The sequence below is a fragment of the Hyperolius riggenbachi genome, chromosome 7, assembly GCF_040937935.1.
Source record: "Hyperolius riggenbachi isolate aHypRig1 chromosome 7, aHypRig1.pri, whole genome shotgun sequence".
Taxonomy (NCBI): domain Eukaryota; kingdom Metazoa; phylum Chordata; class Amphibia; order Anura; family Hyperoliidae; genus Hyperolius; species Hyperolius riggenbachi.
Window position 1 is genome coordinate 84019385 of NC_090652.1, and position 27350 is coordinate 84046734.

General features: G+C 44.1%; 1 protein-coding gene across 5 annotated transcripts in view; it reads right to left on the reverse strand.

The window, feature by feature from the left end:
- Window positions 1–27350, reverse strand: part of GLIS2 (GLIS family zinc finger 2) — a 120831-nt gene that overhangs the window by 18041 nt on the left and 75440 nt on the right. For 2 of the 5 annotated variants that reach the window (XM_068244183.1, XM_068244181.1), the window contains exons 2-3: window positions 15866–16073; window positions 7779–7927 (exon numbers count right to left, since the gene is read on the reverse strand). In XM_068244183.1, the coding sequence (XP_068100284.1) occupies window positions 7779–7927; window positions 15866–16043 (327 nt within the window). In that variant the 5' untranslated portion in view covers window positions 16044–16073. Of the gene's footprint in view, window positions 1–7778; window positions 7928–15865; window positions 16079–16158; window positions 16295–27350 lie in introns of those variants that run through there. The other 3 variants (XM_068244182.1, XM_068244180.1, XM_068244184.1) reach the window with 2 other exon arrangements.

The window sequence follows — 27350 nt, forward strand, 5'->3', positions numbered from 1 at the left end:
CTATGATAAATAAAATTCAATGGACTAAATTGATGGAATATCTCACTGCTTTGCTTAGGGATACAGAACAAAAGTATATTAATGTATTGGGATCCATAAGAGACATATTTTCTCAATTATGTAGCACCCTGAGGACTTAATGAAGTTCTTTTTTTTTTAAAAGCCATGCCCTTTGTACATTAGGTTCTGGGACTCTTCATTGTCCTCCAGGAACGTGCACCTACTGTACCTTATATATGTCAGTATTATGGGACCTGACCTCTGGCGCTTGTATATCACATTACCTGAATTTGTGGACAGACCAATTTAACCACTTTACCCCCCCAGTGCTAAATTTCTCCGTCCCTCTGCGCACCGCTTCACCCCCAGGGACGGAGAAAGGCGCACTTGTTTGTTTACTGGCTGGGAGTGGGCGGGGACCTCGCGCACACACTCCAGCCAGCCAGCACAGCAGGTGACTAATTGGATGTTAGGAACAAGCGTTCCTAAATCCAATTAGACGCGCCGATTGCGGACACAATGGAGACTGCTTCAAACAGAAGCAGTCTCCATTGATAACAAAGAAATGTAAACAAACGTGCAGCGCGCGATCGCGCGCCCCCGCGACTCGCACGTGCGCGCACACACCCCCGCTCTGCAGTGCAATGATTGGTTATGGGGACCCCAGTCCCCAATAACCAATCATATCACAGTAAAAAATCAATGGAAGCAGCGCTGCAATGTACAAATCGCGCTGGTGCTTCAGGGGTAAAACCCCTCCGTTGTGAAGTGGTTAAATGACCTTTTTGTGTTGTTTTTCTTATTTTTTCTCTTCTTCTTTTGTTATCCCTGGCAATAACCACCATAACCCACTATTATGGGGTTTTTTTACCGTTACTATAACCATGTTGCTGGTGTTTACTATTCTTCTGGTGAACTGATGTTATATAACTTTTCTGATTAATCCCGTATCATATTTATTGGCAATTACTGACAATTTGGATTTTTATGTATAAGTCGAGTTAAAAACTTGTGTGCAGTTAGGTGCTTGGAGCAGGGTGGTGTGCGGGGCGTGCAACGCTCGTCAGGAGACTGAAGCCGTGACCCGGAAATGCTTGGAAAGGTCACGGCCATTTTAACCCAGAAGTACAATTTTTTTTACAGAAAAACTAGTGGTGAGCAGGAGGCAGTGAAGCAGCGGTGAGGAGCTTTGGCGCTTTATAAATACAATAAATAAATAAATAATAAATAAGGAGACAATAATGTTGGATGTGACAATCAACCCAGCCATGTATTTTTTACTTTAATCTGATTCAACCTCTAAAGTCTAACTGGATGCGTATACGCGTCCAGTGTTATAGCAGCGGGTGTGCGCGCATGTCCACACAACCCCTGCCATTACACGGTGGCTTTTCAGTAGCGGCGATTTGGAAAGGGAACCGAGGGTTCCATGAACCAATCGCAGTGCATGGAGTGAATGGACATGACCCCAATCAGGGGCCATGTCCATTCATAAAGAGGGAAGAGAAGTAAAGTTAAACAAAATAAATAAATAAACACTTTCTGGAGAACCAGGGTAGTGTTTCTAGTTAAATTTCACACACCACAAATTTTTAATATAACAAAAAATACAATTAATCCCTTCCAAAGCCCCACCCCAGTTATAAAACAATCACGTCTTCAATCAATCAAAAAATTAAAAAAAAAAAACAGTTTAAAAAAAAAAAACATTAGTTGCCTTAGGGAATTTTTTTTATATGTATGTCATGAGGGTATATTACTGTTATTTCAGTGCATAAGGGCTTGCAATTAAACGGACACAACCGAAAAAACCGAAACAGAATACACCTTTTCTTCCAAATATTATATTGCCCGCCATACATTGTACTAGGAGTATAATTTAAAGAGAACCCGAGGTGTGTTTAAAGATTGTTATCTGCACACAGAGGCTGGATCTGCCTATACAGCCCAGCCTCTGTTGCTATCCCAAACCCCACTAAGGTCCCCCTGCACTCTGCAATCCCTCATAAATCACAGTCGTGCTGTGAGGCTCTGTTTACATCTGTAGTGTCAGTCTCAGCTGCTCCCCCGCCTCCTGCATAGCTCCGGTCCCTGCCCCCGTCCCTTCCCTCAAATCAGCAGGGAGGGAAGGGATGCAGGCGGGGACTGGAGTTCTTCAGGAGGCGGGGAGAGCAGCAGACTGACACTATAGAGATAAACACAGCCAGCTCTGACAAGTTGTTTGTCAGCAGTATGGCTGTGATTTATGAGGGATTGCAGAGTGCAGGGGGACCTTAGGGGTGTTTGGGATAGCAACAGAGGCTGGGCTGTATAGGCAGATCCAGCCTCTGTATGCAGATAATATTCTTCAAACCCACCTCGGGTTCTCTTTAAATGTTGTGATGGCTGAGACAAATGGGAAAATAAAATGTGTGTGTGTGTTTTTATAGTAGCATTGCTTATTATAAAACTATAGGGGATGGAATTGGAAAAATAGTGTATTTTTTTTCTTTCTTGTTTGTGCCTAAAAAAAATGGATAGAAAAAGTAATTACGGTTAATTAAGGTAAAATGGGGTGTAGGATAACGCGGTTAAAGTACGAGTCTGTGGAAATACTGGGGACTACCACGCGTTTTGTGACTTTCGCTATAGTTAAAATGTTTAAGTATTTTAAAAAAATGTGAGATATACATTGTACAAGTAACCTCTTCGTACCTCCTTCCTCTGTTTGTATTCTTGCCCTTCACAAGAAGGATGTCTGAAATTCCACAGCCATGTGATAAAAAGCCACAGCAGCAAGTGACAGAGGCAGCATCTCATGACTGGTATTACACAGATGCCATCCATGTAGACTTGAACCTCTCCCCTTCAGGATGAGATAGGGGCCCATATGCAATTCAATTTCTTTCTGAGTTTTCTCTTAGGAGATAATTTTTCATCTTCAATTTATAATAACATTTTAGAACTTTGCGATGGAGAAAGTACTAAAAAGTAGTTGAAAAAGTACCATCAAAATTATTTTGAGTTTTTGTTGGCTTGCTGGTAGTTTAAAAGTCATTTTGTTGACAAGTTTGAAAATATCACAGAGGAGAAAACTTAGGTGAAAAAGTGAATTGCATCGGGCCAGCGTGTCTAAAGCCCAATCTACACGATACGTGCAATTCGATTACGGTTCTATTTACGATCCGATTAAATCCAACATGTCCGATCAGGATTCAATTCGATCCAATCTGATTTGCCATTGCAAAACAATGGCAAATCAAACCATTGTGCGCGCGTGTTGCGTGTGAAAGTTTAGCGATCGTGTGATCATTTTTATCGTGCATACAGCAGTGCACTTGACGCGATAAGCGCGCTTTTCACGTGATAATTACACGCGCGTTAATCAAATAGAGTCTGGTACTGAAATTAGCATTGGTGCTGTGAAACATGTGAGTTAATGCAATTACGGCGTAATTCATTACACGCGATATTTTTTACGCGCAGTATGTAATTTAGTTTCCTGCTTTTTTCAATTGGACTATTTAGTGTGTGTATAAAAGGTTTTTTTGAGCAGGAGGGGAGAGTTCTGTTCTACGCCGATCGCACGCAAAGTGTGCTGTGTGCAGTTATAACGCGTGATCTGCATTCCGTTCGCGTGATCTGCAGTGATAGACCGGGATTCTGATGTTTATCATGTGATATCCCGCCTTTGCGCGCAAAGTCATTAGTAATCGCGTGCAAACCTTTGCGTGCGTGAAATCGATCGCAAAAGCGCTTATCACGCTTTAGTGAATGGAGCCCCTAGTTTTCGGTTACTAGCAACAGCAGCTAGAAGTCAGTCCTCCTGAAGGTTTATCAGTACCTCTCTCTGATAACATGAGACTCTTACACTTCATCATTTCAGGCCTAGAGCATTTTCATTGCGTTGTGTTACCCTATATTACCACAGGGGGCGCTAAAGCAATGAAAGTCTATGGGACATTTCATACCTGCCGTGGTGCGTTGCGCATCTGACATGAAAGTAACAGCGCATCACCGCGCGATCGGCGTAGAACAACCCCCCCTCACCCGCTCAAAAAAAACTTTTATATACACACTAAATAGTCCAATAGCAGGAAACTACATACTGCGTGTAAAGAATATCGCACGTAATGAATTACGACGTAATTGAATTAACTCACATATTTCATAGCACCATTGCTGATTTCAGTACCAAACCATATCTGATTAACACGCGTGTAATTATCACGTAAAAAGCGCGCTTATCGCGTGAAGTGCAATGCTGTACGCACGATAAAAATTATCATGCGATCACTAAACGTTCACGCGCAACAGGCGCGCACAGTGGTTTGCGCGTGAAAAACTTTATCACGTAATAACTGTGTTATCACGCTTTAGTGAATTGAGCCCCATGTGTTTAACTTCACTTTAACTATATACATCAAAGGACCACTATTGGGAAAAACTGTAAAATTTTAAATACATACATATAAAATGTACATTTCTCCCACAGTAAAATGAGCTATAAATTACCTTTCTCATGTGTTGCTTTAACGTACAGTAGCTAGTAAAAAGCTGACAGATCTGTCAGGTTTTGGACTAGACCATCTCCTCATGGGGATTTTCAGTATGACCTCTATTCTTTACAAAATCACTCCCTGGAAATTATCTATACATAGATGTGTATACTCCCTGATTTTTTGGTAGCTGGACTGTGCAACTGCAGGTCAGTAAGTGCTTTTGTAATTAAAGAAATCACTGAAAATCCACCAAGAGGAAATGGACTACTCCAAAACCTGACAGATTTTTCAGATTTTCACTATCTACTGTAAGTGACAGCGACATAGGAAAATGCAATTTATAGTGCATTTTATTCTGCAACAAATGTGCATTTCAGATTATGCATTTTAACATTTACAATTTTTCATGAAAGTTGTCCTTCAACACATCCAATTTTGATTGGCCAGTCGTTGGCCAATTTTTCCACCCACAATAAACGGGCAGCCTATCGGGCCAATCAAAGTGCAGGGATAATGTCCTTTAAAGTGATTGCACCCACAGGGGCTCAGAGCAGGACTAGTGAAGCTCTCGTCATTGCCAATTAGCAGGCATAAGTTCGTAGCGCTCGCTATGCTACTCTGATAAGACGAGTTAACTCTGATAAGGCATTTGTTATAGTGAATCAACCACTAAGTTTTTTGCTTACTAAATATGGCAAGATGACTGAATCAGAGACATTAATAGAAACCACGCTAATGCCACTTAATTTGGAGTTTTGCATTTTACAGTCTAGGGAATAGATGATGTTTGTGGTTCAGTTTCTAATGTTGCTCTTGTTTGCGCAGACCCACCAGTGGTGTGTGCAGGCTGGACGAAGGTAATGTGTATGTAAGAGGTTATTTAGATTAACCACTTCAGCCTACAGTGTTGAAAATCCTCTGCATCCGAGCAAAGTTCACCTCCCATTCATTCGCCAATAACTTTATTGCTACTTATCACAATTAATTGATCTATATCTTGTTTTTTCCGTGGTACATTTTGCTAAGAATTATTTTTTTCTAAATCCATTTTAACGGGAAGATTAAGAAATAAATGGAAAAAATTCATTTATCAGTTTTTGGCCATTATAGTTTAAAATTAATACATGCTACCGTAATGAAAACTGATGTATTTTATTTGCCCATTTGTCCCGGTTATTACAACGTTTAAATTATATCACAATTTACGGCGCCGATATTTTATTTCGAAATAAAGGTGCATTTTTTCAATTTGCGTCCATCACTATTTACAAGCTTATAATTTAAAAAAAATATAATAAGATACTCTCTTGACAAGTATATTTAAAAAGTTCAAACCCTTAGGTAACTATTTATGTTTTTTGTTTTTTTTTTAACTGTAATTTATTTATTTTTATTTTTTTTATAAAAAAAAATGTATTTGGTTAATTTTTGGTGTGGGAGGGAAACAGATAATTTTAAATGTAAAATAATGTAATGTAAAAAATGTATGTGGGTGTAGTTTACTATTTGGCCACAAGATGGCCACAGTCAAAAAAGTCCTGGAGCATATGATCACGCTACCAGGAACCATAAGGAGGCTGCAAATTTATTTTTTGCAGAAATACCGCGCTCTCTGATTAGAAAGCGTTGTTTTTTCTGCGGGGGACTGAGATCGGTGAATGGGAATTATATTCCCATTCACTGATGGGGGTAACGGCAGGCAGCGAGAGCGACCTCAGGCAGCAGCAGCTGCACAGTCTATCTGGACGGATATATTCGTCCAGATAGACTTAAGCTCAACACACACCATACAATCTTGGTTGTACAATCTTACCACTTTCATGTAGTATAAGAGCTTATCCAATCAATCATTCCAGGTATTTTCAATCTGTTGGCCCTTATACTACATAGATTTGGTAAATCTGTACAACCAAGATTGTATGGTGTGTGTTGAGCTTTAAAGGGAATGTCCAAGCAAAATAAAAAAATGAGTTTCACTTACCTGTGGTTTCTACCAGCCCCATGCAGCCATCCTGTGCCCTCGTAGTCACTCACAGCTGCTCCAGTCCCCTGCTGGCAGCTTGCCGACCTCGGAGGCTGGGGGCCGCATTGCGTACATTTTTACGCATTCCCGCTAGTGCAGGAACATTAACACATACATTTTTACGCGTTACCGGTTCAATGCGTAAAAATGTACGCATTGAACCAGTAATGCGTAAAAATGTATGTGTTAATGTTCCTGCACTAGCGGGAATGCGTAAAAATGTACGCAATGCGGCCCCCGACCTCCGAGGTCGGCAAGCTGCCAGCGGGGGACTGGAGCAGCAGTGAGTGACTACGAGGGCACAGGATGGCTGCATGGGGCTGGTAGAAGCCCCAGGTAAGTGAAACTCATCTTTTTATTTTGCTTGGACCTTCCCTTTAAGTGGTTAACGGTGAATAGGCAAGTGCCCTAAAGCCTTGTACACATACTAGACTGTTCTCGGGTGAGGCGGCCAATCTTGCACGTGCATGGATGCCGGGATCCTCCCCAGAGGAACATCTCTGCCAAGTGCATTGTTCTCCTCCTGATTTCTCCTATTCCGATGTGCGCCATCCCTCCCTCCTGACTGAGATCTTATCCCTGTGAGCAAGAGTAATTCTCTATGTGTACGTATCCTTACTTGTAGACACCAAGAGAAGTACTGTCTTCATGTATAGGGTGGCATGGTAGCCAACAGCCCAACACCGCTGCCTGAGCCTTCCTGTTCTCCTTCCTGTCTCTGTGTTCCCCCGCAGACTCCCCCATTAGCAGTCCATAACAATTCGGTCATGGACTGTTCTCTTCCAGTTTGGGGAGACTTCAGAAGTCTTTGAAAGTACTCAGGGTTCTGAAAACAGGCCGCTCTGTACTGTGCACGGGCGTGCGCCCTCTCTCATGCACTCGCACGTGCGCAGTACAGTCAGCGGTCTTCGGTAGCCCGGGTGCTTCCAAAGACTGCCGAAGTCTGCTGCAGCGGGAGATTCAAGCCGAGGAGCCTACGGGGGGACGAGGAGACTGGCAAGGCTCTATAGGACCCAGAGCCTTCCCTCTCCATAGGTGATAATCTGTTTTTAAATTTAATTATCACTTCAGACTTGCTCTCAACTGTGTTTATTACACATAACAAAATGTGACACATATTTGCTGAGTTAGAAAATACAAGTAATTTTCTTGCTCAGGAATCTGCTTCTAGAGGGCACAGGAAGATTTCTCCTGCCCCATGATTCTTGGTGGGACCATTTTGGACATCCTAAACCATAAGTAACAAAAGTAACCTACAGCACAATGACACTCACCAATGGGGTATCTCCACCGGTCATCCTCTCAGGTGACAACGATGCACGGCTGGGCGAATCCATCCCAGAAGGTGGGGATAGGCTGAGGTCCACCACGGGAGGAGAAGAAAAAGGAGAGCAGTCCCCTTCGTGAAATCGGGGGAGGTACCCTGTAAGGGATAAAGCAGAAAGGCAAGTATTAGGACAACAGTTTCTGGAAAACTGTACAGGATGCTCAGAATTCATAGGACTGAATATCTAAAGAGGCTTTCCATGGTCTTTCCATAAATCCAACGTGGTTTGTTTTAAATGGTGAGGGGGGAAATGTGGTGGCTGTTAATTTATTCATATTCCCATGCTTCAGGGCTAGTTCACAGTGCTCAGTTGTGTTGCAGAATATTTCTGCAGGTCAACTCACTACCCATACAATGTGATGGACCTGTTCACAGTAACAGATCGTGTTATTCTAACTCGCTGCATGCAGGCTTTGTATTTAAGTCTATGTCCAGCTTCAATTACTGTTCACAGTCATTCTAACACATGCGCTATGCAACTGACCACTGTGAACCTGGCCCCAATCTGCAAGTATTTTTTTTTATCCCAATGTAACTGGTGAAACTTTAAGAACTGAAAGTGTATGTGCCGACTTATTTACTAGATGGTGGAGCCTGGATAGGACCTTCCTGTTCAATAAGCCAGCACCTATTTAGCAAGGGGAATATATACAGGAGTCACCTGGTGGGGGGGAATATATACAGGAGTCACCTGGTGGGGGGAATATATACAGGAGTCACCTGGTATTATATACAGGAGTCACCTGGTGGGGGGGAATATATACAGGAGTCACCTGGTGGGAGTGAATATATACAGGAGTAACCTGGTATTATATACAGGAGTCACCTGGTGGGGGGGAATATATACAGGAGTCACCTGGTATTATATACAGGAGTCACCTGGTGGGGGGGAATATATACAGGAGTCACCTGGTGGGAGTGAATATATACAGGAGTAACCTGGTGGGGGTGAATATATACAGGAGTCACCTGGTATTATATACAGGAGTCACCTGGTGGGGGGGAATATATACAGGAGTCACCTGGTGGGGGGGGGAATATATACAGGAGTCACCTGGTATTATATACAGGAGTCACCTGGTGGGGGGGAATATATACAGGAGTCACCTGGTGAGAGTGAATATATACAGGAGTCACCTGGTGGGAGTGAATATATACAGGAGTAACCTGGTGGGGGTGAATATATACAGGATCACCTAGTATTATATACAGGAGTCACTTGGTTGGGGGGGAATATATACAGGAGTCACCTGGTGGGAGTGAATATATACAGGAGTCACCTGGTGGGAGTGAATATATACAGGATCACCTGGTATTATATACAGGAGTCACCTGGTGGGAGTGAATATATACAGGAGTCACCTGGTGGGAGTGAATATATACAGGAGTAACCTGGTGGTGGAGGTGAATATATACAGGAGTCACCTGGTGGTGGAGGTGAATATATACAGGATCACCTGGTATTATATACAGGAGTCACCTGGTGGGGGGGAATATATACAGGAGTCACCTGGTGGTGGAGGTGAATATATACAGGAGTCACCTGGTGGTGGAGGTGAATATATACAGGATCACCTGGTATTATATACAGGAGTCACCTGGTGGGGGGGAATATATACAGGAGTCACCTGGTGGGAGTGAATATATACAGGAGTCACCTGGTGGGGGTGAATATATACAGGAGTAACCTGGTGGGGGGGAATATATACAGGAGTCACCTGGTGGGGGTGAATATATACAGGAGTCACCTGGTGGGGTGAATATATACAGGAGTCACCTGGTGGGGGTGAATATATACAGGAGTCACCTGGTGGGGGGGAATATATACAGGAGTCACCTGGTGGGGGTGAATATATACAGGAGTCACCTGGTGGGGGAAATATATACAGGAGTTACCTGATGGGGGTGAATATATACAGGAGTCACCTGGTGGTGGAGGTAAATATATACAGGAGTCACCAGGTGGGGGGGAATATATACAGGAGTCACCTGGTGGAGGTGAATATATACAGGAGTCACCTGGTGGGGGGAATATATACAGGAGTCACCTGGTGGGGGGGGGGAATATATACAGGAGTCACCTGGTGGAGTGAATATATACAGGAGTCACCTGGTGGGGGGGGGGGGATATATACAGGAGTCACCTGGTGGAGGTGAATATATACAGGAGTCACCTGGTGGGGGGAATATATACAGGAGTCACCTGGTGGGGTGAATATATACAGGAGTCACCTGGTGGAGGTGAATATATACTGGAGTCACCTGGTGGAGGTGAATATATACTGGAGTCACCTGGTGGAGGTGAATATATACTGGAGTCACCTGGTGGAGGTGAATATATACTGGAGTCACCTGGTGGAGGTGAATACAGTGGTGTGAAAAACTATTTGCCCCCTTCCTGATTTCTTATTCTTTTGCATGTTTGTCACACTTAAATGTTTTTGCTCATCAAAAACCGTTAACTATTAGTCAAAGATAACATAATTGAACACAAAATGCAGTTTTAAATGTTGGTTTTTATTATTTAGGGAGAAAAAAAACCTCAAAACCTACATGGCCCTGTGTGAAAAAGAAATTGCCCCCTGAACCTAATAACTGGTTGGGCCACCCTTAGCAGCAATAACTGCAATCAAGCGTTTGCGATAACTTGCAACGAGTCTTTTACAGCGCTCTGGAGGAATTTTGGCCCACTCATCTTTGCAGATTTGTTGTAATTCAGCTTTATTTAAGGGTTTTCTAGCATGAACCACCTTTTTAAGGTCATGCCACAACATCTCAATAGGATTCAGATCAAGACTTTGACTAGGCCACTCCAAAGTCTTCATTTTGTTTTTTTTCAGCCATTCAGAGGTGGATTTGCTGGTGTGTTTTGGGTCGTTGTCCTGCTGCAGCACCCAAGATCGCTTCAGCTTGAGTTGACGAACAGATGGCCGGACATTCTCCTTCAGGATTTTTTGGTATACAGTAGAATTCATGGTTCCATCTATCACAGCAAGCCTTCCAGGTCCTGAAGCAGCAAAACAACCCCAGACCATCACACTACCACCACCATATTTTACAGTTGGTATGATGTTCTTTTGCTGAAATGATGTGTGACTTCTACGCCAGATGTAACAGGACACGCACCTTCCATAAAGTTCAACTTTTGTCTCGTCGGTCCACAAGGTATTTTCCCAAAAGTCTTGGCAATCATTGAGATGTTTTTTAGCAAAATTGAGACGGGCCTTAATGTTCTTTTTGCTTAAAAGTGGTTTGCGCCTTGGATATCTGCCATGCAAGCCATTTTTGCCCAGTCTCTTTCTTATGGTGGAGTCGTGAACACTGACCTTAATTAAGGCAAGTGAGGCCTGCAGTTCTTTAGATGTTGTCCTGGGGTCTTTTGTGGCCTCTCGGATGAGTTTTCTCTGCGCTCTTGGGGTAATTTTGGTCGGCCGGCCACTCCTGGGAAGGTTCATCACTGTTCCATGTTTTTGCCATTTGTGGATAATGGCTCTCACTGTGGTTCGCTGGAGTCCCAAAGCTTTAGAAATGGCTTTATAACCTTTACCAGACTGATAGATCTCAGTTACAGTACTTTTGTTCTCATTTGTTCCTGAATTTCTTTGGATCTTGGCATGAGGTCGAGCTTTTGAGGTGCTTTTGGTCTACTTCTCTGTGTCAGATAGCTCCTATTTAAGTGATTTCTTGATTGAAACAGGTGTGGCAGTAATCAGGCCTGGGGGTGACTACAGAAATTGAACTCAGGTGTGATAAACCACAGTTAAGTTATTTTTTAACAAAGGGGGCAATCACTTTTTCACACAGGGCCATGTAGATTTGGAGTTTGTTTTCTCACTAAATAATAAAAACCATCATTTAAAACTGCATTTTGTGTTCAATTATGTTATCTTTGACTAATAGTTAACGGTTTTTGATGAGCCAAAACATTTAAGTGTGACAAACATGCAAAAGAATAAGAAATCAGGATTCACCTGGTGGGGGGAATATATACAGGAGTCACCTGGTGGGGGTGAATATATACTGGAGTCACCTGGTGGGGGTGAATATATACAGGAGTCACCTGGTGGGGGTGAATATATACTGGAGTCACCTGATGGGGGAAATATATACAGGAGTCACCTGATGGGGTGAATATATACAGGAGTCACCTGGTGGGGGTGAATATATACAGGAGTCACCTGGTGGGGGGAATATATACAGGAGTCACCTGGTGGGGGTGAATATATACTGGAGTCACCTGATGGGGGGAATATATACAGGAGTCACCTGATGGGGGGAATATATACAGGAGTCACCTGATGGGGGGAATAAATACTGGAGTCACCTGGTGGGGGTGAATATATACTGGAGTCACCTGGTGGGGTGAATATATACTGGAGTCATCTGGTGGGGGTGAATATATACAGGAGTCACCTGGTGGGGGTGAATATGTACAGGAGTCACCTGATGGGGGGGATATATACAGGAGTCACCTGGTGGGGGGAATATATACAGGAGTCACCTGGTGGGGGGAATATATACTGAAATCACCTGATGGGGGGAATATATACAGGAGTCACCTGGTGGGGTGAATATATACAAAAGTCACCTAGTCGAGGTGAATATATACAGGAGTCACCTGGTGGTGTGAATATATACAGGAGTCACCTGGTGGGGGTGAATATATACAGGAGTCACCTGGATCGGTGAATATATACAGGAGTCACCTGGTGGGGGTGAATATATACAGGAGTCACCTGGTGGGGGTGAATATATACAGGAGTCACCTGGTGGGGGTGAATATATACAGGAGTCACCAGGTGGGTGTGAATATATACAGGAGTCACCTGGTGGATGTGAATATATACAGGAGTCACCTGGTGGAGGTGAATATATACAGGAGTCACCTGGTGGGGGGGAATATATACTGGAGTCACCTGGTGGGGGTGAATATATACAGGATCACCTGGTAATATATACAGGAGTCACCTGATGGGGGTGAATATATACAGGAGTCACCTGGTGGGGGTGAATATATACAGGAGTCACCTGGTGGGGGTGAATATATACAGGAGTCACCTGGTGGGGGTGAATATATACAGGAGTCACCTGGTGGGGGTGAATATATACAGGAGTCACCTGGTGGGGGTGAATATATACAGGAGTCACCTGGTGGGGTGAATATATACAGGAGTCACCTGGTGGGGTGAATATATACAGGGGTCACCTAGTGGTGGCGGTGAATATATACAGGAGTCACCTGGTGGGGTGAATATATACACAGGAGTCACCTGGTGGGGGTGAATATATACAGGAGTCACCTGGTGGGAGTGAATATATACTGGAGTCACCTGGTGGGAGTGAATATATACAGGAGTCACCTGGTGGGGGTGAATATATACAGGAGTCACCTGGTGGGGGTGAATATATACAGGAGTCACCTGGTGGGGTGAATATATACAGGAGTCACCTGGTGGGGTGAATATATACAGGGGTCACCTGGTGGTGGAGGTGAATATATACAGGAGTCACCTGGTGGGGTGAATATATACACAGGAGTCACCTGGTGGTGTGAATATATACAGGAGTCACCTGGTGGGGGTGAATATATACAGGAGTCACCTGGTGGGGTGAATATATACTGGAGTCACCTGGTGGGAGTGAATATATACTGGAGTCACCTGGTGGGGGTGAATATATACAAGAGTCACCTGGTGGAGGTGAATATATACAGGAGTCACCTGGTGGGGGTTAATATATACAGGAGTCACCTGGTGGGGGGAATATATACAAGAGTCACCTGGTGGGGGTGAATATATACAGGAGTCACCTGGTGGGGGTGAATATATACAGGAGTCACCTGGTGGGGGTGAATATATACAGGAGTCACCTGGTGGATGTGAATATATACAGGAGTCACCTGGTGGAGGTGAATATATACAGGAGTCACCTGGTGGGGGGGAATATATACTGGAGTCACCTGGTGGGGGTGAATATATACAGGAGTCACCTAGTGGAGGTGAATATATACAGGATCACCTGGTAATATATACAGGAGTCACCTGATGGTGGTGAATATATACAGGAGTCACCTGGTGGTGGAGGTGAATATATACAGGAGTCACCTGGTGGGGGTGAATATATACAGGAGTCACCTGGTGGATGTGAATATATACAGGAGTCACTTGGTGGATGTGAATATATACAGGAGTCACCTGGTGGATGTGAATATATACAGGAGTCACCTGGTGGATGTGAATATATACAGGAGTCACCTGGTGGGTGTGAATATATACAGGAGTCACCTGGTGGGTGTGAATATATACAGGAGTCACCTGGTGGATGTGAATATATACAGGAGTCACCTGGTGGATGTGAATATATACAGGAGTCACCTGGTGGGGGTGAATATATACTGGAGTCACCTGGTGGAGGTGAATATATACAGGAGTCACCTGGTGGGGGGGAATATATACTGGAGTCACCTGGTGGGGGTGAATATATACAGGATCACCTGGTATTATATACAGGAGTCACCTGATGGGGGTGAATATATACAGGAGTCACCTGGTGGTGGAGGTGAATATATACAGGAGTCACCTGGTGGGGGTGAATATATACAGGAGTCACCTGGTGGGGTGAATATATACAGGAGTCACCTGGTGGGGTGAATATATACAGGGGTCACCTGGTGGTGGAGGTGAATATATACAGGAGTCACCTGGTGGGGTGAATATATACAGGAGTCACCAGGTGGTGTGAATATATACAGGAGTCACCTGGTGGGGGTGAATATATACAGGAGTCACCGGGTGGGGGTGAATATATACTGGAGTCACCTGGTGGGGGTGAATATATACTGGAGTCACCTGGTGGGGGTGAATATATACAAGAGTCACCTGGTGGAGGTGAATATATACAGGAGTCACCTGGTGGGGTTGAATATATACAGGAGTCACCTGGTGGAGGTGAATATATACAGGAGTCACCTGGTGGGTGTGAATATATACAGGAGTCACCTGGTAAAGATGAATATATACAAGAGTCACCTGGTGGGGGTGAATATATACAGGAGTCACATGGTGGAGGTGAATATATACAGGATCACCTGGTGGGGGTGAATATATACAGGAGTCACTTGGTGGAGGTGAATATATACAGGATAACCTGGTGGGGGTGAATATATACAGGAGTCACCTGGTAAAGGTGAATATATACAAGAGTCACCTGGTGGAGGTGAATATATACAGGAGTCACCTGGTGGAGGTGAATATATACAGGAGTCACCTGGTGGGGTGAATATATACAGGAGTCACCTGGTGGGGTGAATATATACAGGAGTCACCTGGTGGGTGTGAATATATACAGGAGTCACCTGGTGGGGGTGAATATATACAGGAGTCACCTGGTGGGGGTGAATATATACAGGAGTCACCTGGTGGGGGTGAATATATACAGGAGTCACCTGGTGGGGGTGAATATATACAGGAGTCACCTGGTGGGGGTGAATATATACAGGAGTCACCTGGTGGGGTGAATATATACAGGAGTCACCTGGTGGTGTGAATATATACAGGAGTCACCTGGTGGGGTGAATATATACAGGAGTCACCTGGTGGGGGTGAATATACACAGGAGTCACCTGGTGGGGTTAATATATACACGAGTCACCTGGTGGGGGTAAATATATACAGGAGTCACCTGGTGGGGGTGAATATATACAGGAGTCACCTGGTGGGGGTGAAAATATACAGGAGTCACCTGGTGGGGTGAGTATATACAGGAGTCACCTGGTGGATGTGAATATATACAGGAGTCACCTGGTGGGTGGAATATATACAGGAGGTACCTGGTGGAGGTGAATATATACAGGAGTCACCTGGTGGGTGGAATATATACAGGAGTCACCTGGTGGGGGTGAATATATACAGGAGTCGCCTGGTGGGTGGAATATATACAGGATCACCTGGTGGGGGTGAATATATACAGGAGTCACCTGGTGGGGTGAATATATACAGGAGTCACCTGGTGGAGGTGAATATATACTGGAGTCACCTGGTGGGGGTGAGGAGCAGATGGGAGTGACGACAGTAGTTCCATCATCTCGGATCATCAGCTCATGGTGCACAGTGCGTTTCCTAGGACTCTCTCTGCTTCGCTCTCGTTTCTCTCGTGCTGCCCGCAGCTTAGATATACTGAGCTTCAGATCCAGGGGCTCGTCCAATGAGTGCATGGTCACCAGCTACACCCAGAGCACCCCCAGCTGTCCTGGGAGAGAAGACGGCAATTAGAAACAGTCCACACAGCTAGATTCATGTCAGACATTTGCAGAGCATTGCACTTTTAACCTGTTCCATCCCACAGCTCTACAGAATACATCTCCCTGCATGATTGAGGGCTGAGTGACAGGGTAGCAAAGGGTTAACAACGCTAGTGTGGTTCTGTCAGAGAAAGGGTGCTACCAGATGCCACGTGTGGTTTCCTGACGGATGCGGGGAGCCTAGGTCCCCCCCCCCTTTATGAGATGTGAGATGCCCCCCTCTCCTAAGGGAATCTGAGAGAGGGAGGGTCACCCCGTTAGTGCCATGTGGGGATAAAGGCGTGTCCCCCTATCCCCCCCCCCCCCCCCCTTGCGCCACCCCCATCCTGGGCATAGAGCCAGCCATGGCCAGACACTGAGGAATGTTAGAAGGCCTGGGAGCACTGTGTGGAGTGGAGAGAGAAAATGGAAGGGTGGGGAGACATATTGGAGGGGAGGGTGAGAGAGGACACAGAATGGAATGGGGGAAGGACAGAGGGGAGACTCACAAAGAGGAGTGAGAGGAGAAGCAGAGGACTGGGAGGAAAGAGGAAGGAAAAAGAGGACTGGCAGCAGAGCCAGAATGTAATTAGGTGACAGGTTGCTGGAGGCAGCACATGGCTGGAAGTGGATGGCAGATAGAATTACAGGATTGGGCCCTAACACAGCACAAAGCTCACAACAAACACATCAGCGCAGAGGCAAATAAAAGGTACAGATATGAAAGAGGAACTGCACTACAGGAAATGTATTTGTAAAGCAAAAATAATGCTAGGTACACACAATACCCTTTTCTGGCAGATTTACCTGCCAGATCGATTTTTTCCAACATGTCCGATCTGAATTTCGATCGATTTTCCGATCAGAAAATCGATCGAAATTCAGATTGGACATATTGGAAAAACATCCATGTGGCAGGTAAATCTGCCAGAAAACTGTATGGTGTGTACCTAGCATAAGACGACTGTTCAGGACAGGATGCTGTGTAATAAAGCATCATTAGCAACATCCCTAGATATAACAAATCCACTAAAGCTGCCCATTATTGGTACAGTGTTTAGTGAACAATCATATTTTTGATCAGATTATTTTGATGGTATTGCATGGAAACAGATGGGCCCAATCTATCTTGAACGATTGCATTATCAATTGGTTCCTTAAGGGCCCTTTGCCACTACAGCGTTTGCGATTGCTGAATCGCAAAATCGCAAACCGCTAGTGATTTTCCAAATCCTTACAGTTTTATTTTAACATAGGAATCACGGTAGATCATTTCCACTACTGCGATTGGTTTTTTAACTAACCGCGATCGCGCAGCGGAACGATTATTGCCGCGATTTTGCTATGTAGTGCATAGCATAGCAAAATAGCGATCGCAAACGTCTGGAAATCGCCACGAAATTTTGTACATTTGCCGAATCGCAATCGCTAGCGTTCAGCGCGAACGCTAGCGATTGCTAGTGGAAAGGGGCCCTAAACGGAGAAGGATATAAATTTTTCCTTTTAAAATAATACCAGTTGCCTGACTCTCCTGCTGATCCTGTGTCTCTAATACTTTTAGCCACAGCCCCTGAACAAGCATGCAGATCAGGTGCTGTGACTGAAGTCAGACTGGATTAGCTGCATGCTTGTTTCAGGTGTGTGATTCAGCCACTACTGCACCAAAGAGATCAGCAGGACTGCCACGCAACTGGTATTGTTTAAAAGGAAACATCATCCATATCCCTCTCAGTTTAGGTTCCCTTTAAAGCGGATTTGAACTCAGAACTTCCTCTCCACTTGAAAAGTTAAGCAACAGCATAATAACCTTTACAGAAAAATGTATCTTTGTTACAGCTGATACAAATCCTGCAAAAAATCTGCAGTGTGTCTACTTCCTGCTTTCATGGAATCAGACATACTGTTAACATCCTGTGCTATCCAATTAGCCTCTCGGACGTGGCAGTCAGCAGACACAGCTGAGCGATCAATTTACAACTTGTGATTAGTCACAGATGAGGGGGAATTAGACAGGCTAAATGCTCTAAATACATACAACGTGCATTTCTATTAGTTCTCCTTCCGTCCTGTGCAACAGTTCAGGTCCACTTTGAAGGACAACTGTAGTGAAAAGTATATAGAGGCTGCCATATTTATTTCCTTTTAAGCAATACCAGTTGCCTGGCTGTCCTGCTGATCCTTTTAGCCATAGACCCTGAACAAGCATGCAGCAGATCTGGTGTTTCTGATATTATTGTCACATCTGACAAGATTAGCTGCATGCTTGTTCCTGGTGTGATGCACACACTAATGCAGCCAAATAGCTCAGCAGGGATGCCGGGCAACTGGTATTGTTTAAAAGGAAATAAAAAGGGCATCCTCTATATTCTCCCTTCAGTTGTCTTTTAAAGAAATGATTGTTCTTCTTGGTGGATTTTTTCATAGATATGAAAATGGACCCTAATACTTTCAGTCATAGACCCCTAAACAAGCATGCAGATCAAAAGTTTCACTTACGTTTGACTACATTTGCCGCATGCTTGTTTCAGGTGTGTGTGATTCAGACACTACTGATACATGAACGATCAAGCAGGATGCTGGGCAACTGGTTTTGTTAAAGTGAACCCAAGGTGAGAATGATATGGAGGCTGCCATATTTGTTTCCTTTTAAACAATATCAGTTTCCTGGCATCCTGGTTACCTCTTTGGCTGCAGTAGTGTCTGAAGTAAACCAAAAACAAGCATGCAGCTAATCTCGTCAGTTCTGACAATGTCAGAAACATCTGAACTGCTGCATGCTTGTTCAGGGGCTATGGCTGAGTGGTATTGCTTATAAGAAAATAAATATGGCAGCCTCCGTATCATGCTCACCTCAAGTTCACTTTAAAAAGGTAATAAATATGGTAGCCAGCATATCCTTCTCAGGTCAGGTGTCCTTTAAAGGAACATGACTGTGAAAAATTTTATAATTTAAAATACAAAAAACATAAATAAAAAGTACATTTCTCTCAGAGTAAAATGTGCTATAAATTACTTTTCTCCTATGTTGCTGCCGCTTACAGTAGGTAGTAGGAATCTGACCGAACTGATAGGTTTTGGACTAGCCTATCTACTCATGGGGATTCTCAGGGCTTTCTTTATTAGTGAAAGGCAGTTGCTCAGTCCAACTGTCAGAATAGTGTACAGATAGGTGGGGGTGGCCAGCCTGCATCTTTGTATATGCAAACAGAGGGAGATATCAATAAATGACACACATACTGAATAGCACAAGACATCTAAAATGAACAGTGTAACATCTAACTGACCCAAATAAAATGGGGTGTAAATTGCCACAAGTGATCTTTCCCATATGTGAATATTAACTGACTACTCATCATTACATCTGCATGGCTTCACGTCTCTGCTTTGCAATATTGACCTACATGCTCTAAATTATAGGCTGAAGTTTTGATGTACAGCTTGAGATGCTATCTGGAGATCCGCTTATGTGTCATTGGGGACTGCGACTGAGTCCAACTTCTTGAAACCTGCTAATGTTTATAAGTGCTGCATGGGACTGCGATTGAGTCCAACTGATTGAAATCTATTGGCACCTATATACAACCATATGCATTGCATGGATAGCTATCGAGTTTAATGGAAACATGAGAAGCCTGATGCTTGTACTTTTTGGTTTGTGATTTACCTCTACACCAACATCACCTGTAGCCATATACTGATGAACTTAACTCCACTTTGTTTTTCCAGTTGTGGAGTCTACAGAACTGAGTCTTATATTTGAAAGATGGTTCGGATTTACCCTAGTGTATTCTAGAGTAGAGGACTGCAGCCTCTAAGAGATCTAGTTGTGGGTGTTAGCTAGATGGCCACCTTGTAGGGTTTAGTGTCCCTATTTTTAGCAAAGTTCATGTTTATTGTATGTTATATACAGTGGGTTGCAAAAGTATTCGGCCCCCTTGAAGTTTTCCACATTTTGTCACATTACTGCCACAAACATGCATCAATTTTATTGGAATTCCAAGTAAAAGACCAATACAAAGTGGTGTACATGTGAGAAGTGGATCGAAAATCATACATCATTCCAAACATTTTTTACAAATAAATAACTGCAAAGTGGGGAGTGTGTAATTATTCGGCCCCCTGAGTCAATACTTTGTAGAACCACCTTTTGCTGCAATTACAGCTGCCAGTCTTTTAGGGTATGTCTCTACCAGCTTTGCACATCTAGAGACTGAAATCCTTGCCCATTCTTCTTTGCAAAACAGCTCCAGCTCAGTCAGATTAGATGGACAGCACTTGTGAACAGCAGTTTTCAGAACATGCCACAGATTCTCGATTGGATTTAGATCTGGACTTTGACTGGGCCATTCTAAAGGCTCATACACACATCAGACCATAGTCTTTGGAAAATGAAAGATCACAGACCAATTTTACCCCCTTCCATGTAGTATGAGAGCCATACCTACACAGTCTATTCTATGGAGCTGAACTCCCCATCAGACAGAAATCTTTGCAAGATGCTGCTCACAAAGATGCTGTAGACATTCAAAAGATCAGTATCTGCAAAAGATCTGTTCCTGCAAAAGATCCGTTCCTGCAAAATGCATTCATAGTCTATGATATCTGCAGATCATCATACACACCTTGTTTAACAGACATTCATCTGCGGATCAGATCCACCAGGATGGATTTTCAGATCTGCAGATGATTGTCTGATCTGCAGATGAATGTCAGTTAAACAAGGTGTGTATGATGATCTGCAGATCTCATAGACTATGAATGCAATTTGCAGGAACGGATCTTTTGCAGGAACAGATCTTTTGCAGATACTGATCTTTTGTGTCTGTACAGCATCTGTGTGTGCAGCATCTTGCAAAGATTTTTTTCTGATATGGAGTTCAGCTCCATAGAAAAGACAGTGTAGGTATGGCTCTCATACTACATGGAAGGGGGTAAAATTGGTCTGTGATCTTTCATTTTCAAAAGACTATGGTCTGATGTGTGTATGTGGCCTAACACATGGATCCAATCGAGAATCTGTGGCAAGATCTGAAAACTGCTGTTCACAAACGCTGTCCATCTAATCTGACTGAGCTGGAGCTGTTTTGCAAAGAGGAATGGGCAAGGATTTCAGTCTCTAGATTTGCAAAGCTGGTAGAGACATACCCTAAAAGATTGGCAGCTGTAATTGCAGCAAAAAGTGGTTCTACAAAGTATTGACTCAGGGGGCTGAATAATTACGCACTCCCCACTTTACAGTTATTTATTTGTAAAAAATGTTTGGAATGATGTATGATTTTCGTTCTACTTCTCACGTGTACACCACTTTGTGTTGGTCTTTCATGTGGAATTCCAATAAAATTGATTCATGTTTGTGGCAGTAATTTGACAAAATGTGGAAAACTTCAAGGGGGCCGAATAATTTTGCAACCCACTGTATATGTATGTATGTATATATATATATATATATATATATATATATATATATATATATAACCCGGGATATTTAAGAGTAAAAGTATAAATATAATTATTTATCTCATCAATTTATTTTCACCCTGGGTTCACTTTGTGGCAGTTAATCAGTTGAAATGGTGTCATCAAAAACAGCAGTGGAAAACTAGCCTGGCAGCTGAACCCCACAGTAGATCCAGATCAGAGTTTTACTGATATCTTGCTATGAGGAGAGTCAAGCGATGGCCTCACCACTGCGCCCCGATCACTGGCCTGGAAACGGTTTGGTGAAATTTGAGGTCACAAATGAGGCTGCATGAAAGGGAGTCTGGATCTCAAGACTGGAGGAACAGAACAGCCAACTGCAAATTCGTCTGGAGTGTTAATAGTGGTGGAGGCACGAAAATCATGGCCGATGTGGAAGAACATCTCATTAGAGTACATGTGCATCATATTACATGTGGGTCTTATACTGGTGCACACTTTAATCACATTACATCCAAGCCTGTAAAACTCTGAAACCTCTGTATGCTCAGACCACTTCCTGTCTGCACGCTATGCGTTTTTAGTGTGTTCCAGACGCCCCATTCATTTACATTGAATGGGAGGGAAACACAATTTCAGCAAAATTGCAGCAAGTAGTGTGTTCAGCGATCACATATAATCGCATTGCACAAGCGTAAGATGACAAATGGGATTTACATGTAATGGGGATTGCCTTGCAAATGGCAAAACGCGTGTGGACCGGGATGCAGTGTGAACCAGACTTTTATTATATTGCCATTTACTAAAATGTAGAGGCAAAAAAAAAGTAAGATACTTACCTATGAACAGGGAAGCCTCTGGATCCTATAGAGCCTTCCCTGTCTTCTCTTGCTCCCCTCGTTCCAGCATTGTCACCCCTGTTATGTGCACTCGACCAATTGGGCGAATACATGCCTGGGGAGGCTTCGAAAGCACTTGTGTCCCCAAGTGCTTCCAAAGATGGGTGGCTCTGTACTGCGCATATATAAGCAAGTTTGCACATGCACTCACACATGCGCAATACAGAGCCACCCGTCTCTGGAACGAAACAGGTGGTTTTGGCGTACGGAGTTCACTGATGTGGGCCGAAACCAGGCGGCCCATACCATTAACCTCCTTGCCGGTTATCCCGAGCTCAGCGTAACCTGCGCAGGAGGATTTCTCAGGCCCCGCTGGGCCGATTTGCATAATTTTTTTTTTGTTGCAAGCAGCTAGCACTTTGCTAGCTACTTGTAACACCCGATCGCCGCCGCTCGCCGCCGATCCGCCGCTATCCGCAACGTCGCGCCGCCCACCCCCCCTCCAGACCCCTTGCGCAGCCTGGCCAATCAGGGCCAGGCAGCACTGAGGGGTGGCCCGGGATTCCCTGTGACGTCCCACGTCATCCGGCCCCGTCGCCATGGCGACCAGGGAAGCCCTGCAGGAAATCCCGTTCTCAATGGGATTTCCTGCAAACTCTGATCGCCGAAGGCGATCGGAGTGGGTGGGGGGATGCCGCCGCTCAGCGGCTATCATGTAGTGAGCACTGGGCTCGCTACATGATTTAAAAAAAAAAAAAAATTTAAAAAAAGTGCGGCGCTGCCTCCTTGCCGGATTTTTTAGACTGGCTAGGAGGTTAATATAATGCTGCACGGGGTGCGTAAGGGTAATTCGGGGCTCTGGCAATTGCCGGACCTCGAATTACATCTCCCTCAAAGTTGTCGACAACTCGGACGGGGAATAGAATTGAACACCGCCGGGGAGTTTTGAGGCAACAGGGAGAGCCGCCATTCGGCCCTTCCGTCGCCCAACTTACTGGCGACATGTACATACGTGTGCTCTTGGAAGCACTACACGAGTGCTTCCCAAGACAGCAAATTAATTGACAATGACAGAGCTGAAACAATGGGAACAAGAGAGGTCAGGGAAGGCTCTATAGCATCCAGAGCTTTAGGTGAGTATCTAACTTTTTTTTCCTTTACTTTTACTTTAAAGGACATTTGAGGTCAAAATAAACTGATGAGAAAAACAATTGTATCTATCCTTAGTCTCCTAAAATGACTTTTTTTTAGATATCCCACAGTTTTATTTTATATTTAAATCTAGTTTTTAAGTTTCTACTTTTTCATTGTCTCTGCTCAATGACACCTGCTAGAGATCAAATCTATGAATTATTGACCCTTTTTATCTTTTTCCTGCTCTCAGAAGCCATTTACTGACAGGAAAGTGTTTTATGTCTGTAATTACTTATTAGTTATGTTATGCTATAGTCTGACCCAGTCCAACCGGGTCCCGACCCGGACAGAAACTGCCACTTGCATACCTGATGGTTAACTTTTTCAGGCAAAGAAAGAAGAAATAGAACACAGCTAAGTTTTTGTGTGTTTGGCACTGTACATACACATGCCTATCTCCTCATGCCATATGTCACCTCGGGTATCCTTTAAAGAGGAACTGTAACAACATACAGTAGAATGCAGTATATTATTCAGTAAACCAACTTTTATCCCGGCTTCAGCATCAAAAACTCTTCCTATAGCTATATACTGTATTGCTGTATATTGTTATTGACCCCCCCCCCCCCCCCCCAAGAAGCTTATCCTAGGCTGTTTATTATGCATAATTCTGGGAGACCAGGGATATTTTCTACTGGCTTTAGAACTGTCAATAAACATTTCACAGAGATCACCTGACAGGACTAAATATGTTGCCACCTGTGATACATTTCGGGAAGGGAGAAGAAAGATTTTTACAACGGCAAACACTAACCAAATAATTTATAAATTAATGTTGTTAAAAAAAAGCAATTTTATTCATTGTGTTATTTTGACTACAGTTCCTCCTTAACCGATAAATTCTACTTTTTCGGAACTAGGAGTAAAAACAAAATGCAGAGAATAATGAAAAAAGAAATGAGACCTGTGGTAATTCTTCTTACAAGCATTTTTCCATTTGTCTAGAATTCTAGGATACCCAATGTGCCAGCGTATGACACGTACGGGATCTTCTCAAAACATTAGCATACTGTGATAAAGTTCATTATTTTCTGTAATGTACTGATAAACATTAGACTTTCATATATTTTAGATTCATTGCACACCACTGAAGTAGTTCAAGCCTTTTATTGTTTTAATATTGATGATTTTGGCATACAGCTCATGAAAACCTAAATTTCCTATCTCAAAAAATTAGCATATTTCATCCGACCAATAAAAGAAAAGTGTTTTTAAAACAAAAAAAGTCAACCTTCAAATAATTATGTTCAGTTATGCACTCAATACTTGGTCGGGAATCCTTTTGCAGAAATGACTGCTTCAATGCGGCGTGGCATGGAGGCAATCAGCCTGTGGCACTGCTCAGGTGTTATGGAGGCCCAGGATGCTTCGATAGCGGCCTTAAAGAGACTCTGAAGCGAGAATAAATCTCGCTTCAGAGCTCATAAATAGCAGGGGCACGTGTGCCCCTGCTAAAACGCCGCTACCCCGCGGCTAAACGGGGGTCCCTTCACCCCCAACCCACCCCCCGCAAAAGTGTGTCGTAGAAAGGTCGCAGAATTTCCCTTCCTGGAGGCAGGGCTAACGGCTGCAGCCCTGCCTCCAGTCGCGTCTGTCAGCGGCGCATCGCCGCCTCTCCCCCGCCCCTCTCAGTGAAGGAAGACTGAGAGGGGCGGGGGAGAGGCGGAGATACGCGCTGACAGACGCGCGTGGGGCAGGGCTGCGGCGGTTAGCCCTGCCCCAACCAGGAAGCGCTCCCCGGGTGTATCGAGGGGGATTTGGGGGTGAAGGGACCCCCGTTAAGCCGCGCTATAGCGGCGTTTTAGCAGGGGCACACGTGCCCCTGCTATTTATGAGGTCTGAAGCGAGATTTATTCTCGCTTCAGACTCTCTTTAAGCTCATCCAGAGTGTTGGGTCTTGCGTCTCTTAACTTTCTCTTCACAATATCCCACAGATTCTCTATGGGGTTCTGGTCAGGAGAGTTGTCAGGCCAATTGAGCACAGTAATACCATGGTCAGTAAACCATTTACCAGTGGTTTTGGCACTGTGAGCAGGTGCCAAGTTGTGCTGAAAAATGAAATCTTCATCTCCATAAAGCTTTTCAGCAGATGGAAGCATGAAGTGCTCCAAAATCTCCTGATAGCTAGCTGCATTGACCCTGCCCTTGATAAAACACAGTGGACCAACACCAGCAGCTTTCATGGCACCCCAGACCATCACTGACTGTGGGTACTTGACACTGGACTTCAGGCATTTTGGCATTTCCCTCTCCCCAGTCTTCCTCCAGTCTCTGGCACCTTGATTTCCGAATGACATCCAACAGTCCAGCAACAGTCCAGTGCTGCTTCTCTGTAGCCCAGGTCAGGCGCTTCTGCCGCTGTTTCTGGTTCATAAGTGGGTTCATGCCTCCATCTGCTGAAAAGCTTTATGGAGATGAAGATTTCATTTTTCAGCACAACCTGGCACCTGCTCACAGTGCCAAAACCACTGGTAAATGGTTTACTGACCATGGTATTACTGTGCTCAATTGGCCTGCCAACTCTCCTGACCTGAACCCCATAGAGAATCTGTGGGATATTGTAAAGAGAAAGTTGAGAGATGCAAGACCCAACACTCTGGATGAGCTTAAGGCCGCTATCGAAGCATCCTGGGCCTCCATAACACCTGATCAGTGCCACAGGCTGATTGCCTCCATGCCACGCCGCATTGAAGCAGTCATTTCTGCAAAAGGATTTCCGACCAAGTATTGAGTGCATAACTGAACATAATTATTTGAAGGTTGACTTTTTTTGTTTTAAAAACACTTTTCTTTTATTGGTCGGATGAAATATGCTAATTTTTTGAGATAAGAATTTTGGGTTTTCATGAGCTGTATGCCAAAATCATCAATATTAAAACAATAAAAGGCTTGAACTATTTCAGTTGTGTGTATTTGAATCTAAAATATATGAAAGTCTAATGTTTAACAGTACATTACAGAAAATAATGAACTTTATCACAGTATGCTAATTTTTTGAGAAGATCCTGTAGATGGATTATGATAGCCCAGAATTATAGCACGTATTCTGGATTTTATGAAAAAATATTGTTCTCATTCAGCAGTCTGTATGTTTCCTTAGCGGTTTTGCATGTGAGTCCTGTAACAAACACTGTCCACAACTCCAAATCCCACCATGCAAAGAATAAAAAAATGAATGTATATAAAATGCAGTGTGTGTGTGTGTGTATGTGTGTGTGTCTATGTGTGTGTTATGCTGGGAATACACGGGTCGATCTGGCGGCCGATTAGCTGCCGGATCAACCCCAGCCGCGTCCCCCCTTGTCCACGCGTGCGCGCGGATTGATTACCGCTCGTCCCCGATGGCGCTTCCTTATTAGTGCTCGATTCCCTGCCATTGTCCGCCGGCGGGGATCGAGTGGGCGGGAGTCGAGCGGCTTGATCGGGCCAGCTGAATATTATCAGCTGGCCGTATCAGCGGCTCGATACACGGTACAGAGACGTACCGTGTATCCCCAGAATTAGGGCCTGTTTCCACTACACGCAGATTGGTTGCAGAATGAATGCAGGAAAACTGACTCCAATGAATGCCTATGGGCTTGTTTCCTCTACTTACTGTGTGTGCGTGTGTATCTATCTGTGTGTGTGTGTGTGTGTGTGTGCGTGCGTGCGTGCGTGCGTGCGTGTGGTGTGTGTGTGTGTGTGTGTGTGTGTGTGTGTGTAGGTGTGTGTAGGTGTGTGTGTGTGTGTGTGTGTGTGTGTGTGTGTGTGTGTGTGTGTGTGTGTGTGTGTGTGTGTGTGTGTCTGTGTC